Consider the following 15071-nt stretch of genomic DNA (forward strand, 5'->3'; position numbering starts at 1 on the left):
ATTATATTAAGAGTATATAGTAGGCGATAAATTCCGCGAATAGTACGCACTGTGAAAATCACGTATATATACTTAAATGATGACATTGTCAGTTATTTGATACGAGTTTGCATTTTGCAATAGTTCGTTATCCCTTGTTACAACACTGTACACATATACTCGTTTTTATACCCGTATTGTGAATAAATGATTTTTTTGAGAATGTTATCAATCAAATAATCGTGATGCTGTTTTGGCCGAAATAGCGGGAAAATCTTATTAACAAAGCGGGTACAGCAGGTCATGACATTTATTCTGTATACATTTGACTTATTTTGGGCATGAGGATTTAATCCTTTGGCGGCCGCGAAGCAGGAGATTTACTTTCATCGCTTATGTAGAGTAATGTGACGAGTAAACATATTAGACGAGTAAAGAATGTTGTAAACACATACAAGCACTCATCATGTTCTTTCTGCATTCGAATACATCCGTTGTTTTGTAAGATATTAAGCCCAGTAATCAATTTGGGTTTTCACTATGAATTCTTGCGCCGTAAACCTACCGCAGTATCGATATTCCCATAACACAACACGTGAGTATCAAGGGCATAACCTTTTAATGACACGAATGTTTTTATGTGGGTTAAAACGCAAGGATATTGTATTCTTCTTTATGGCTATCCCGGACCAGGGCATCAAAACCTCGACAAGCAAAGAAAAAAGTTAAGAGGCTTATCAGATTTATATGATAAGATGGATATTGAATATTTATCATTAACCCTTCGTTTTATTTTTAGATGGTCATTATGCGTACCTTGAAGCCTCCGGGTCTTCTTTCGGCGCTAGGGCGTGGTTTAGAACACCATATGTGCTTATGAACAGCGAGCCAAAGTATTGCCTACGATTTTGGTGAGCGTTTGATCAATAAACCTAAACATTCCTCCAACGGGATGATGGTTATCACTTAACGAGGCAGCTTTTACGAATATAACTAAACGATTCTCCACACAAAATATTTCTTAGGTATCGAAAATTGATAAAAACGATTTCTCCAATCCAGGTACCATATGTTGGGCGTTGGAGTCGGCACTTTGAAAGTATATTGGAGCCCGCCAAAGAAAATTGGCAACGCACCCGCCACCGTTTTCCTAATCTCGGCAGCAGCAGGTTTGCAGTTAATTTCGTAACTGACGTAAAGTTTTATAATTCCACTTAAGTGCGGAGCCGTGTAGTACATTCATTATCTCAAAGCGAGTATAGCAATTATCTCACACCATCGCACAAAATGTAGTTTCACCGAGACGAAATTTCTGGGGACTTTCCTGTGGCGCTTAGATCTCGAACTTATTTATTCAACATAGTAACGTGAAAAAATATAGTGTTCTATTTATAGCATGTCGTTGATAACTTGTCGTGCTATGGTTTATAACTATTTCTATAAAATAATAAATATGTATATATAGGATCTCAAAGCAGAAACGACACAGATTGGATTGAGAAATCTGTCACAATTCGTTCCCCAACCTCGTTTGGATATACTAAACCTGTTTACGTGAGTACATTAGCTCTCTAGAGGTAATTAACAACTCTTCAAAACAAAAGTATTTATGCAGTCGCGTCTTACCTCACCCTATATAGGGTGTCAGAATTAATTGATAAATATAGTATACTATATCAGTGGGGAAAACAGGACACTTACGGGAATATTGCCAATTATATGTTAAATTAAAATATCTGAAGATTTTTAGGTGATGCTATGAATTACTACTATCATATGTTTATCAATTGACTAAATATTAAAAACTATAAAAAAAATTATATTATAGAAACTTAAAAACTATAAAACACACGGGGACTTATTTAGCGATTCGCACAACAGGTTTGATTTTACCAATTCGAAGACAGTTTAAAACCCGTGTAAATTTTGATTAATAAATGATTTCATTGTTATACATACACGTAAATATCACGAAAAATATTATACGTTTTAAAAGTTAAGGTTTAAACAATATTTTCCTTGCGCTACACTGTCATAGTTTTTATCGTGTTACCTTCACTGTGTTATTGTATGAAAATTTGGAACTGTTTGTACAATAATAGGTAATGTTGGAACACAGAAAATTGATTATAAATATTAATCAAGTTTACATTTTTACTACAAAGAAATTAGGTATTGCTACATTATGTTTTGTACACGCCATTTCTTATAAAATCTCTCCCTCTCATAAAAAAAGTGCAAGTGATTGAGTTTTTTCCACATTATATCATGTTATTAAATCGGTATACTATATTTGAACTATATCTCTGAGGTATGCATTGTTTAATTAAAAGCATACGGTTAAAAGTTTGTTAATCAAATTTACAAAACTACAATGTTGAAGAAACGGAAAAAATTTGTGCTAGTTTTTTGCTCTGAAAACTTTATAACTTTGAAACGATATGTTTTGCTTTTTTAAAAACCGTATCCTCTCTACTCCCTGAGACCGTTGTCAATTGTTTAAAACACGATCAGGATATTCGTATATTATGTACTAAAGGTCCCATCTTTCCCCACCTGACAATATAAAATATAAAGGGACGTTGTGATGGTCACAATTTTTGCTATTTCTATAATACCAATTAAAATCGTTTGTTTTTTTACTCAGTTTGAGTTCCGCGCAGTGAGAGGTTATTCTTACAAGAGCGATATTGCTGTTGATGATATCAGTTTATCTGTGGGTGAATGTCAAAGTACTTGGGTTCCTCCGGCAGGTAAAGATTATCTTTGGCATGTACATGACGTCTAAACATTAAACCGCATTACACACGTGGCTGAGTGTCATTTTGTTACTTTTGCAGGAACTACGACGCTTTTTAGACACACGATAACCGCCACACCAGGCACAACAACTACTCGTTCGTGGATGGAATCTCATCCTGATTACGAACGTTGTGGGTCGCAATATTACAACAAGCAAAACCAAAAGTGTTGTCGGGGTTTAATTAAGTACGCAGTAATAGATTACAATATTTGTTTGCAAGAGTCCTTAAGAAACACTCGTCCTTTGCCGAATTTTATCAATTAATTCTGACTTCATTCAAGTTTAAAATGCAATATTTGACTATGACATAATGTTGTTTCTAGAAATGGCGGTAGAGACACATCGTGTTGCGGCACCAACGTTTATAGACCTCAACACCAAGTTTGTTGTGGGGATACCGTGATTTGGTGAGTAAGCTGTGTTTATTTTACTACGGTAAAAAATCGTAATTTACGGTATGACGAAAGCAAGACACGTGTAGACGATGGTACATACTGTCAACTTCAATGCGCGTAATTATGTCTAACCATTCATTATAATTAACAAGTGACGGTAAAATACCAGACGATGTAACTTAATTGACAAATTACTTTTGGCCTGAAGTACCTACAATACGCAGTGAATTAAAGTCTCTATATAACAATTCTTAATTATCTTTAAGATGTTTGTTTCCTAGGCCCCGAATGCAAGGTTGTTGTGGAAGTGTACCTTATATCTCGATGTTCAGCGGTTGTTGCAATGAAGTGGTATATTCTCGTAATAGATCAGTATGTAGAGGTGGCAATGTGGTTCCAAAATCATAACAAATTTGTGTCATTACTTTTATTCTGCTATTTGTCAATTCTTTAAATTTGTATGTATATAATCAAAGTTCGGCACAAAATTAGATCCTCTTGTGTTTCCGAATATTTTAATTTCTAAGCACCGTATATCAGTAAATACAGACGTGACCTCAATTGCTACTTTGCCCAGCAACGAGTCTAGAGAAAGTGATATTTAACTACATTTCATACAACATGCTTATTAACGGTTCAGCCGGATGTCAAGTTCGACTCGGTTCTGAAATTACCATCCTTCAAAAATTTCGTCCAAGATTTAAAACAAGTGTTACAAATAATCAGTAAGATAGGATAAAGCATGCTGTAGAATATTGCCTTGAAATATTTATATAGCTTAATTGTGCAACACGAGGTAAATATAGTAGGGTGAGAGAGGATGGGACACCTTTTCATTCTATTTTCTCTTACCATTTGGTAGTAAAGAAAGAATATTCAAACAATTATAGAACCGTATTCTCACGACTCCCATAAACTGTTGTTAATTGTTTAATTCACGATCAGGATATTTGGATATTCTGTGCTAAAGGTTTCCCGTCTTCCCCCAACCTATAATATATATCTATAAATTTAATCAGGGTGCAATAATAATTGTAAATTGAATCATGATTTTTTAAAAATAAATCTTGTATAAAATAAAAAATGGTGTGTTGTTACTCAGAACCTGCACAAGCACATACCTCGTCTGAGCTATGACGAAATAGTAAATAAGTCGACCCAATTTACATTAATATTTGTTGGGGAAATACAAATTATACCGCACATCCAAATCATGTTGCAAACTATCATTAGTTCGTTTTGACGACAAACTGTGGAAATGTAAATTCCAGCGCATAATAAACTGTTACAATTTATTTCGTTGTTGTATGAACATCGAAAGTAGAGGGAAGTTGTCAACTAAATATGTGTAGCTAATTTTTGTTTATGAACCCAATCGCTGCCACCAAGTTCGGTGATTTTATCTTAGCCTGAAGTTGGTTGGCGGGCTTATATACTGCAACCTTATCAGATATTGCTTTAAATGAACTTAAGATCAGGTCGTTCGGGCGTTGAAAGAAGTAGCAACCATGACAATATCGTTTGCACGTAATAAAGCAAGGCTTGGCTAACATGTGAAAACAATTATAAGTATAGTGCCGCTTTGAAGTCACGAATCCGAGTCATTTATGCTGTCGGTCAAAAATCTTTTCTTTTAAACCAAAGTAACTCGTTTTCCTAATAAAATACTTTGTAACACCAAAGATGATTTATTAAAACTTCGGAACATTTGAACTTGTTGTATATTCCTGCGTTAAACACAATAAGTTACGATCATAAATTTCTCGCATATGAAATATTGCAGCGTCTGTATAAGGAAAATACTAAAATAATGTACACATATTTCCACATAAGTGGCGTCCAGCAACTAAATGTAAGTAGTGAATGATTGAATCAACATAAATATGTTGATGGTCAAAACATGAAAAACGTATATTTCATTTGTATATGTAGTAATACTGCACACACTAGATAAAAAATATAAATATAATATGTGCATGTTGCAACAGGCCTGCTGGTTTGTAAAACGAGCACAAGCTAATTGTTTCGGAGGTCTGGATTGTAGCAAAATTAGTGAAATGGTAATGTGAACCCGTAAACCGCGGTTTAGCAATATAGAGGGGTGGGAGAAGATGGGACACCTTTAGCACAAAATATATAAATATCCCGGTTGTGTTTTAAACAAATACCAATGGTCTATGAAAGTCGCGAGGACAAGGTTTTATAATTCTTTAAATGTTCTTTGTTTACTACCAAAATGTACGAGAAAATAGAATAAAAAGGTGTCCCATCTTCCCCCATCCTACTATATTATAACTTATAATTTGCGAAAAAAAATGTTTACTTAATTCTTGAGCGAGTCGTTTTTTTGTTTTATCAACCAATAATGAAATACACAAAAAAAGAACTTTAATGAGGTATAAACACTCGCTACTACACGAACGTTCGTTTTTCATTCCCATATCACCTCCGCTTTTTCATTTCCTTCTTTTGTGTTGCTCATAGACCGTCTTAACTGTGCGGCTGCTATTATGTTTGTCGAAGAATCTTCGTTGCCACAAGCAACGTACCACGTCATCGGCAAGCCGGAAATCGAAGCACGATGACTATGCTGTCTGCTACTGCTATGCGATGTCTCACTTGAAGGGTCGGAGAAGGTCGCCGACTTTGAATTACTTCTAGAAGTCGAACTGATGCTGGGAGCAAAGGATGGAACATAAGATGTCGAAGCATCTGTGCATGAAACGGTTCGCCTCGAGCTGGAACTTGAATCTTGGGTATTCGATAACCCTGACAGCAGAGAAGCCGATCTTTGTTGAACGTTAGTTGGAGTACCTAGTGGTTTCGAATGCAACTTCGTCCCATTGTTTACTGTGGATAGCTCCTGCAAAACAGGCCGGACATTTTGAAAAGAATCATCGGTAATCACATTTTCTTCTGGGTTATCGCTGCAGCCATCGCGCGGTTGTTTTTCTGTATTGTGGCTCTCGTTAACTGGCCGTTCAAAAACGACGTGACTCAATATTTCCATGACGTTTTGTTCATTGCTGCGATAGGTGCTTGCTACGGAACTCTCTAACAAATCTGGCCTACCAGTAATTTGAAGTGCTGATTCTGACACAAGTTTTGAACCGGCTACATCGTCGTTAGCAAAACGAACCTTACGTTCATACTCCGGTGTGTTAACTTCTGCGAATGACGAGACATTGGCGTTTCCATGTCTGACATCACGGGAGAGAGTTATTGAAGACACCGAATAAATAGGGGAAGGTGCGACTCTACCATTGAAAGGTGAATTGGTGGTATTTGACTTTCTTCTATACTTGTTGCTTGTAAACTAGAAAATATATATGAGTTTAAAAATACATAAAGTCACAGTGTAAAACACGAAAGCTTCCGGTATCCACACTTACGTTGTTTCTATTGAGCATGTCTTGGTTTGTCCAAGCAAGGATATCCGGTGTGATAGTTCGGGTAGTTGTTGAGGTAGGAATAGATTGATATTCATCTGTGCAAGTATTTCGTTTAGTTAGGCGTGAAATGTTTTGAGATTTTTAAATCCGCCTAATTAAATTATTACCGTATGTTTCTTTATCCTTGTCTTCTCTGTGCTTCTTTTTACGCTTCCTGAGCAAAAAGATTATGATGATGGTGCAAAACAAGAGAAGCAAGCCGACCAGCAACAACCACCACCAATCGATGCCTCCAACTTGAATAACGGGTGCGTCATTCGGTTGTGTAGTGTGAGATAGAGTGAAGCTACCATGCGCTCTACATGATGTAGTAGTGGTGTCGCAAATACCAACAGAAACATTGTTATGTCCGCACACCGATAATCCGACGCAATTTACATTAGAAGCATCTGTCACAGTTGTACCATCAGCTAGTTGGTTCAGTCTAAATGAACCAGTAAGTGACGTCACAGTATCGTTGAATGACGTAATCGTTATCGTCAGAGTGGAATCAGAAATCCAGTTACCGACATACGTCATGTACTTATTAAAACTGAAGACAGTGTCTATTTCTGCTTTCGTTGACACGTTAGGTTTATTCGTTGCTTTGTCAAACTGCAATGTTATGACGTCACCAATTTGAATGCTGATGTCATCAACTTTAGATGTATTTGGGTGCGCAATCACAGCTGATAGCAGAGCAGGTGTCAAGTTATCGTTTTGTTCCTGGATAAAAATATTTTATAAGTTAATTATACGCGAATGCTATGACGGGAAAAAAGTTACTCACCACATAAACGTTTGTACTTAAACGCTCAGCCGCGCGGTAGCCCTCAAGGGCAGTTCTGCCGACACCGGTGTCCTGTGATACCACGTCGATCACAACGGATTTGCTGTACCTTGTTGTGAGATAACTTATCACTTGATGCACCGTATAATATGTTACTGATGTGTGAAAAGTCAGAGTAAATTGTGTCTCAGTCGGCACTTGGTCTGTTTTATCAAGCGACAGGTCCCAACGAGCAACGTAGTTATTCTGACATTGTGAAACAACAGCCGTCAAACCAGGAAGCTCGTTAGCAATGTCTGATTTCAAAATATCAGAGAAAAAAACGGAGCATAGTTGGTCAAGCTGAGATTTGCTCATTGCCGGTCGCAAGCTAACGTGACCTGTAGTACCATCAGTAACATATTCAACACCTGCTTGTAGTGTGGAGTTTTGCAAAACCACATCAGTGACATTGGGTACCTGCAAGTGCACAACGACTTTAGTGAAAAGCAACTGCACACTTGCCAGTTTTTATGGAACACTATATATTAGATTGATTTTTGGGTAAATTAGTTAGTAGTAATTAAAACAATCCGCCGGTCAAGTTTCTTTATGTTTACGTACATTTAGTCCCCAATTCCCTTCTAATGGTGGTGAAGCGGCAGCACTCGGCTTTGACAATCCTGTGATGTCGCGGATGCAATATCTACGTGCCGTGAAAGAGACGTTGTCACAGATTGTGCTTTGCTTTGGTGTGGCTGCCCAGTTTCCTATCTAAAACATAATTAAATATTTAAAACATAATATCTAAAACCTACCCAAAAGACATTTAATTATCTAAAACATATAATATCTAAAACATATTCAAATATTTAAAACAGAATATCCAAAACCTATTTAAACACGTTTAATTATTTAAAACATAATATCTAAAAGACATTTATAGCTATGGAAGGAGTTATATTTTTTGTTATGTGTTACAATTACGCATCCTCACGACCCCCAAAGACCGTTAATAATTGTTTAACACATTATTAGGATATATGTGAATGTTATGTGCTTAACATGAAACAAATTTGCAATGTAGTCTAAAAGTATGATTCTTTAAACCTTGCAGTGCAAATGTTAAAAGGGCATACCACAGTTTTTGTTTATATGAATAGAGATGCTCGAAGGTGATATGAAGTCACCACAAAAGTTCAAAGCAGGAAATAGCTCATATAAAATTGCATAAAAACACCGCTGGGGTAACCAAGCCACTTACAAGATTATGCCGAGTCGGCACCTTTAAAACTTAGTTTTCAACACGAACGACTGACTTTTATAATGTTTTTCCCAAGGGAAATTCCATGCCTTGTTGCACGGACAAATTTCATTTTACCTTAGCGATTGAATTTAAGGTTTTAAGACGTTCTATTGTTGAAATTTGGGTGATACCTTTAAATCACATTTTAGAATTTCCATTAATACACTTTTTTTCGTTGGTTTGTCCCAGTGATGCGTGCCGATGCTTGGCAATTATACAGGTCAGACCATGCAACATTATTTCTTACCGGTATTTAGTTTTCTTAATTTTTTTTTACTTTAAAGGAGTTCACCTGCACAGGTAGCTGGGGATAGCCTTCTCTTACAACTGTTATTTCGAATATCCTCGCAGTCAGCCATCTGCCAGTGTAGCCGTCGATCGAAGCAACAACAAGGGGGTTGGTGAAAGAGAAAATCTCTAGAATCTCATGCTTTGTTAACGTTTTACCACCTGAAGCGACTGGGTCTGTTGTGTCGTAATATCCGAACGGCGGCATGTTGGTATCCCGGTCAAAAACTATTTGGATCCTATCTCCACTAGAAAACTTCGCGTCGGTGTGTTGTTGCACTGTGTGAACAAGACTTAAGGTAAATAAATTAATGGGATTAATGCTACTGACATGTTTAAAACATTCATATATATAACCTGTAGTCCTTTGGATTGAAGGAATAACTGCAGGATAGGCTACAACCTGCTGAATAGCGGGCGAGCCTGGAAGATTTCCTATCGGTAAGTCAATCACAGTGGAACCATCAGCTTCCAACATGTTAATACTAATCGTGGTTGTAAGTGTGACAGCATTAGAATGATCGGTTCCGAACATATGGACTTCACGATGTCGAAAGTCGGGTGGATCAGCTGTGTTGCTGTATGTGATCTTACGCATAGCTGCGCTGTAATCTTGAAAGTTTGCATCACGGTTCGTAATGGAATATTTTAAAACTCCACTTGTTACATTGTATTCCGATGATGTTGTCAGTACCTGTGCATTAGGACAATGTAGGTTAGCGACGTTTCATTGAATAAGGGAGAAACATAACTACACAAAAAAACGTCTAGAAATGCTCGGTAAATACTTACAAAGAAAAGTATAATGTATAAAGAAATGTTAATACATAGTAGAGTGGGATAAGACGGAATCTTTAGCGCATGATGTATTTCCAAATGTTTCCAAACTCAATTATCTCAGTTTTTTCCCAAACCTAAAACTAGTTTCATGAGACAAAATTAAACCATACGAAATATTCAAGTGTTTATTTATAATGCCATGAAACTAGTTTACTCGGTTACACTCACAAACTACAAACATCTATTGGCTTTACTATTATTCAGCGAGCATTTTTTGCCTTTTCAAAAAAATAATGTTTCTATTTGACGTATTTTTTAAATATTTAACAACAGCAACCGGCTTTGGCAGGCGCTATATATAGTCGTGATAATGCTGTCAAAGAAGTCTGTAGTGTTAATTTTATGATTATCATTAAAGGGGGTCCCAAAATAGTAAAATAAAAAAAGTCTTGTCTGACAAAGTGTCCCATCTCCTACCTCCCTCTCTACTATACTTGTGAGCACCCGTAAAAGATAATTTAAAAAGTCCCGGCTTATCCCACTTTACAGCATGTTAGGGTATCTGAAAAAAGACTTTTAACATATTTTAGCAAATCGGTACTAGCCTTTATGTAATAGTATGAATCGTTGACGTAAAACATTCGCTCAAAAGAAGATGGGATATATAGCATCTCGTTTGATCCGTCGTATACTGGGTTAATAGATAATACGACCGAGTTGAGTGAGGTGTCATCTGGATCTGAGAATGTAAAGTTCACGGCAGAAAACAAAGTAACCGGATCACTTCCTGTAATGTTGGTGCATTAATATAACACTATAGTACCGTGGAGAAAGATTGAATTATTGTTGGCACCTAAATCCTATAATTCATGATGATGCTTTCAACGGTTATGCAAATTGGGTTTAATTGAGATTATAAATTATTTCCCGTACTATATTACTCGTCAGAAATTTAAAATCAGTTTAAATCGTATATAAGACAAAATTACAGTGGCCGTGAAGCAATTGCCCTAAAATATATACGCCTTTTCAAGCCACGCCAGGATAAATCAAAAATGCCAAACACGCCTTGCAACTACCTCTTCGGAAGTCCACCACAGTCCAGGTGGAAGTTGCTTCATGCGAAGTCGACACTATGGGTGCATTGTTTACTGATGTCACCTTAATGTCACGACTGAACACCGGCGAACTAACGCCCGAAATATCAGTCACCACCACTTCTACTCGTCGTGAATCGGTCGGACGAACATTGGTAGTTGGGTTTTGTGATAAATGTTGGTAGCCTACACTACGTAAAGCTTTTTCGTAAAATCCTTTGCTGATGTTACCGGCAAATTTTACTTCAGTATAATCTATGTTCCATGTCGCTGACAATCCAGTTGATGACGTAAGTTCGGATAAGCTTGCGTAACCAGCACTTGAGCCAATAACAATTCTTTCGTACCCGGTATCGAAGATATTATGCAAGGACACAATGGCTGTAGCGCCTCTTGATGACGTCATATTCCATATGAGGACATCAGGAAACAACGAAACCGGGTTACCCTCTTCGTAGAACTGAACTTCACCTAAAAATAATAATGTATCGGCGTGGCGGGACATCGGAGAAATGAATGTAATTTTATCCCAGGGTGGCCAGAAAACGAAATTTGTTATAGCACGGGTGTTATGTTTCATACACCTCGCACCAGCCTCTACTAGCTACTTAATGTTACTTTTTGGAGGATTTTTTCCTTTTTCTCAGCCTATTTGGTATTAAACAAAGAATAGTCAAAATAATAAATAAACGCATTCTCGCGGCCTTAAAAGGCGTTATATGGGATTTAGGTGCTAAATCTTACCACACATTCACAGTGCTATATTAAGGTATACATGCGTATCGCACCTTGACTGCCACTTAGAGAAGGAAAACTGTTTGCTACCATCGTCGCAACGACAGATACAAAGGATGACCCAAAAGGACCGTTAGCAACATATGCAGCGTTCACTCGAAAACTGCCACCGCTCAACCCATCACTACCATCCCATGGTAGAATATCGATACGTGGATGGGAAGTCGAGGCGAAAGTTGTATCAGGGAGAAACCTGTTTAATAAACCAAGCCAGCGTTTAGTAGGGTGCGGGGTAAGACAGGACATTCATTCTATTTTCTCGTTTTTTTTTGGTTGTAAGCAAAGATTTTTTACACAATTATATAGCCTTAGCTCCGGTACTGTAAAAAAGCGTTGGTATATTTGTTAAAAAATACGACCCAGAAGCATAGGATAAATGTGCTAACGGTTTCCCATATTTCCCCACGACACTATGGTGCTTTTGTTTGAAATAACATGTTTTACAAACATACTAAAATATGTAAGGGTCAAGCCAATTAAAACAAACTGAGCTGGCAAATATAGTTTTGTAGGAAATGACGATTATGAAAATTAAGCTGTACACGAAAAACAAAATAACACTGGTAAAGTATAATAGACATGACGCATCAGCACACGTAGTATTTTTAAATAGGTTTATACTCATACCGTATTCTGCAAGTAGAAGACAATACTGTCGCAAGAGATGTCGACACAGGTTCAGGACTTGTTTGACCCGCCCCATACGAACTATAAAATGAAAACCACTCATTCGGTGATGTAACACTGCACGTGTATTCGAATTCACCCAAGCTGCTATCTGTGTTTATTACGGCAACGCCAAGATTTGTCGTGGGATCGATATCTCTGCAAAATAATAATGTAGTCTATTAATGGCTAAATACGAATTGTTCCCACGTTAAAATTTGACAATATAGAAGACTTTGCCGTTATATATATACGTGTAAAATTACGCCGAAATTAGGCAATACAAAGACTTCGACACTTCAAAGGTTCTTAGTGGGTATCAATATTTCTTAAAGCTGCTATACAGCAAACCTGTATACGTCTTTCACGAGATCCTTTACTGTGATACCCAGATTATTTAATGCGGATGCAGAGTAAACAGGGAGCTCCAAAGATGAAATGCCAGATTCGAAATATGGCGAGTCGTTCGTGTTGCTTACTTCCACTATCCCAGTTACTTGCTGTTGACTGAATGCACCTGTAGGTCCAATATATGAAGCATCGACCTGTAGCATGGAATCAATGTTCGTAAAGTTTTTAACTTCTGTATATACATCGGTGTTTTGTTATTGCACTCACCCCTTCGTTTCCGTTAGTTCCACTTGTGAAATCCCAGCATCTGTAAGTAAATGAAGCTTCACCGTTAAAGTTTGCATTCGGGATTAACCGAATACCATCACTCTCCGCGTCTCCATTTGAACCAAGTAGCACAGAAACGCTAGATATATCTGTCCACGTTGTACCATTATCAGAAGTGCGTTGCCATGTACCACTGTTGTCAAATGAAGTAACAGCGATTCCCAAGTTCAAAATAGTAGCGTCGTAAGCCATGTCGACATCATCACACGCCTCGGTGAGTTTGCTAACCCGTATTCCGCTGCCTCCATCCGAATCTTCCGCCACAGTTGTAAGCTGAAACATTAGCTGAGATGACGTCAGTGCCACGTGAGGTGCGTCATTCACTGGAGTTATCATCACAGTAACAGTGGCCATGTCTGGACTGAACGCGTCACCAGGTGCAGTCCAAGTCACGTTAACAAAGTCCCCGTTCAAAAAAGATGAAGTGGTTCCTATTTAAAAATTAAACTTTAGGTTATGGAAAGTAGTTAATTCATATTTAGAATAATACTAAAATAGTTGCAAAATACATGCACTATAATGTTACCTGTTTTGTCCCATGCAACAACCGTAATGGTCGTATTCCCAACATAATTGGAATTTGGTGTATAACTAAGATACTGTTCATTCAGCACCACACAAGTTTTGCTAAGAGATGTGTTGCGTAGAATGTTCCCTGAATCATCACGCACTCCGTCCTACAACAACAAACGATTCAAAAAATGCGAAGAAAAAGTTGCATTATTTCAATTTTATAATTAGCATCGAGATTATTTACCTCTACTGTAACAAGTGTGTGAGTCGGGCCAGGGTAGCTCCACAAACCATTTGTATTATCTGCGCCCAATATACCAATAGCAAGCTCTGAATTGAAGTCGTTATCGGTAATTGAGTTTCCCAAGATGTTAATGGCTGTCGAGCTGATTGGCGCGTACCTGGGAATAAACAATTGGCCTCTAAAGTTTTAAACAAAGCTATGAACAATCATATATTAAATAAGCTCTGCGTTTAGCGGACATACCAACGAAAACCAAAATTTGTGTATTGATAAAAATGCTGAAATAAAATCTAAAGTTTCATAAAAGGTAACAACCTCTGAAAACGGGGAATCAAAATCGCAAATTCAAAGGCTACTTATATGCCGACTCAGTAATATGTCTCACTGGTGTCTGCTGTAATATTTTTGTAATATTTTTTTTTTTAAAAACACAAGTCGTTCGGGCTAATATTACGTTTGAAAAAGTGCTTAGTTTAACCTGACATATATGTAACTAAAACCTTGTAATCTGGTATATAGCTTCTCGAAAAATACGCATTCGTTAAACTAAACCCGTTTTTTTAATTTTCTTTAGTATAGTTTTAACAACTGGAAATGGTAAAAGTTTAATGACACTTTTGCTAAGACCAAATTTGTTTTACTGCTGTCGTTTTTTACGCGAAATTTTTAGAAGCAGTTTCATTATTTTGAAACTTGTCTGTTTTGTTTAGGCGTATGCCTCTTTAAATTCTCATAGCTATTTCAAGGCCTACTCAATAATCTATTGATTGGCCATGGTTATTTCCAACACACTATCTTTCTCGCATATAAAACCAGCATGTGCATTTATGGTGTTGAATTATGAGTGGACGAAACAATGGAGCGGTTAGTTTTAGACAGTTCATTTATGTGAAATCTGTTACACTCACAGAGAGCTGTCTTCTTCTATAGTAAGTACCGGTGGCTTCGAACCGAAAAATGGGGAATCGTTAACGTTTTGTACAGTGAAATATATTGGGACGTTGGCAGACGATGTCGCGTCGTGAACTTCAACATTTAAACCCCTGAACTGAGCAGTAGGTTCTTCTGCAGTGTTGTCATATGTCAAAGTTTCGATTGCACGTTCGTATTCGCTGACGCTCAATAAGCCTGAAAAGATAAGTTTAGAAGAATATTACACCTAAACAGCTTGCTGTACAAAAAAACTTGAACAATCTTTAGTTAAATTATTTGATGCAAATTAATAATCATTATTATAATGTGCAGAGAAATTCTTGTAAGCATAAAAAGGCAACGGATTTGCCGAATTTAAAAAATGTTTTAATGGTGATTATGTTACCACATGCTA

General features: G+C 37.1%; 3 protein-coding genes across 4 annotated transcripts in view; 1 reads left to right on the forward strand and 2 right to left on the reverse strand.

Moving 5' to 3' along the window:
- LOC100186219 (MAM and LDL-receptor class A domain-containing protein 2) overlaps nt 1-4472 on the forward strand; it is a 13037-nt gene extending 8565 nt beyond the window's left edge. The window contains exons 4-10 of the mRNA XM_018811356.2: nt 779-890; nt 1042-1148; nt 1445-1533; nt 2627-2732; nt 2820-2967; nt 3106-3189; nt 3459-4472. Of these exons, the coding sequence (XP_018666901.1) occupies nt 779-890; nt 1042-1148; nt 1445-1533; nt 2627-2732; nt 2820-2967; nt 3106-3189; nt 3459-3585 (773 nt within the window). The 3' untranslated portion in view covers nt 3586-4472. The remainder of the gene's footprint in view (nt 1-778; nt 891-1041; nt 1149-1444; nt 1534-2626; nt 2733-2819; nt 2968-3105; nt 3190-3458) is intronic.
- A 1028-nt stretch (nt 4473-5500) lies between these two features.
- LOC100176012 lies at nt 5501-14910 on the reverse strand. 2 transcript variants are annotated; one of them, XM_026833692.1, is made up of 16 exons: nt 14653-14910; nt 13745-13901; nt 13514-13664; nt 12928-13418; nt 12661-12854; nt 12271-12468; nt 11637-11836; nt 10831-11319; nt 10357-10538; nt 9329-9665; nt 8976-9250; nt 8002-8151; nt 7399-7857; nt 6737-7334; nt 6570-6664; nt 5501-6493 (listed from the first exon to the last, which is right to left on the reverse strand). In XM_026833692.1, exons 4-16 carry the CDS (start codon nt 13339-13341, stop codon nt 5609-5611), a joined length of 4476 nt encoding a protein of 1491 aa, XP_026689493.1. In that variant the 5' UTR covers nt 13342-13418; nt 13514-13664; nt 13745-13901; nt 14653-14910; the 3' UTR covers nt 5501-5608. The 2 variants fall into 2 exon arrangements, with proteins under 2 accessions (XP_026689493.1, XP_026689494.1); XM_026833693.1 differs by having other exon boundaries at nt 13514-13901.
- LOC108949310 overlaps nt 13430-15071 on the reverse strand; it is a 6661-nt gene continuing 5019 nt past the window's right edge. The window contains exons 9-12 of the mRNA XM_026833656.1: nt 14653-14856; nt 13745-13901; nt 13514-13664; nt 13430-13434 (exon numbers count right to left, since the gene is read on the reverse strand). Coding sequence (XP_026689457.1) covers nt 13430-13434; nt 13514-13664; nt 13745-13901; nt 14653-14856 — 517 coding nt within the window. The remainder of the gene's footprint in view (nt 13435-13513; nt 13665-13744; nt 13902-14652; nt 14857-15071) is intronic.

This window comes from Ciona intestinalis, chromosome 3, assembly GCF_000224145.3.
Source record: "Ciona intestinalis chromosome 3, KH, whole genome shotgun sequence".
In the NCBI taxonomy this organism is placed as follows: domain Eukaryota; kingdom Metazoa; phylum Chordata; class Ascidiacea; order Phlebobranchia; family Cionidae; genus Ciona; species Ciona intestinalis.

Coding starts and splice junctions, on each gene's coding strand:
- LOC100176012 (XM_026833692.1), bottom strand. CDS start 13,341: ATGGCCACTGTTACTGTGATGATAACTCCAGTGAATGACGCACCTCAC. Junction 11,837..12,270: donor TCTTCTACTTGCAGAATACG/GTATGAGTATAA, acceptor TTTATTAAACAG/GTTTCTCCCTGATACAACTT. Junction 9,251..9,328: donor TTCAATCCAAAGGACTACAG/GTTATATATATG, acceptor TTGTTCACACAG/TGCAACAACACACCGACGCG.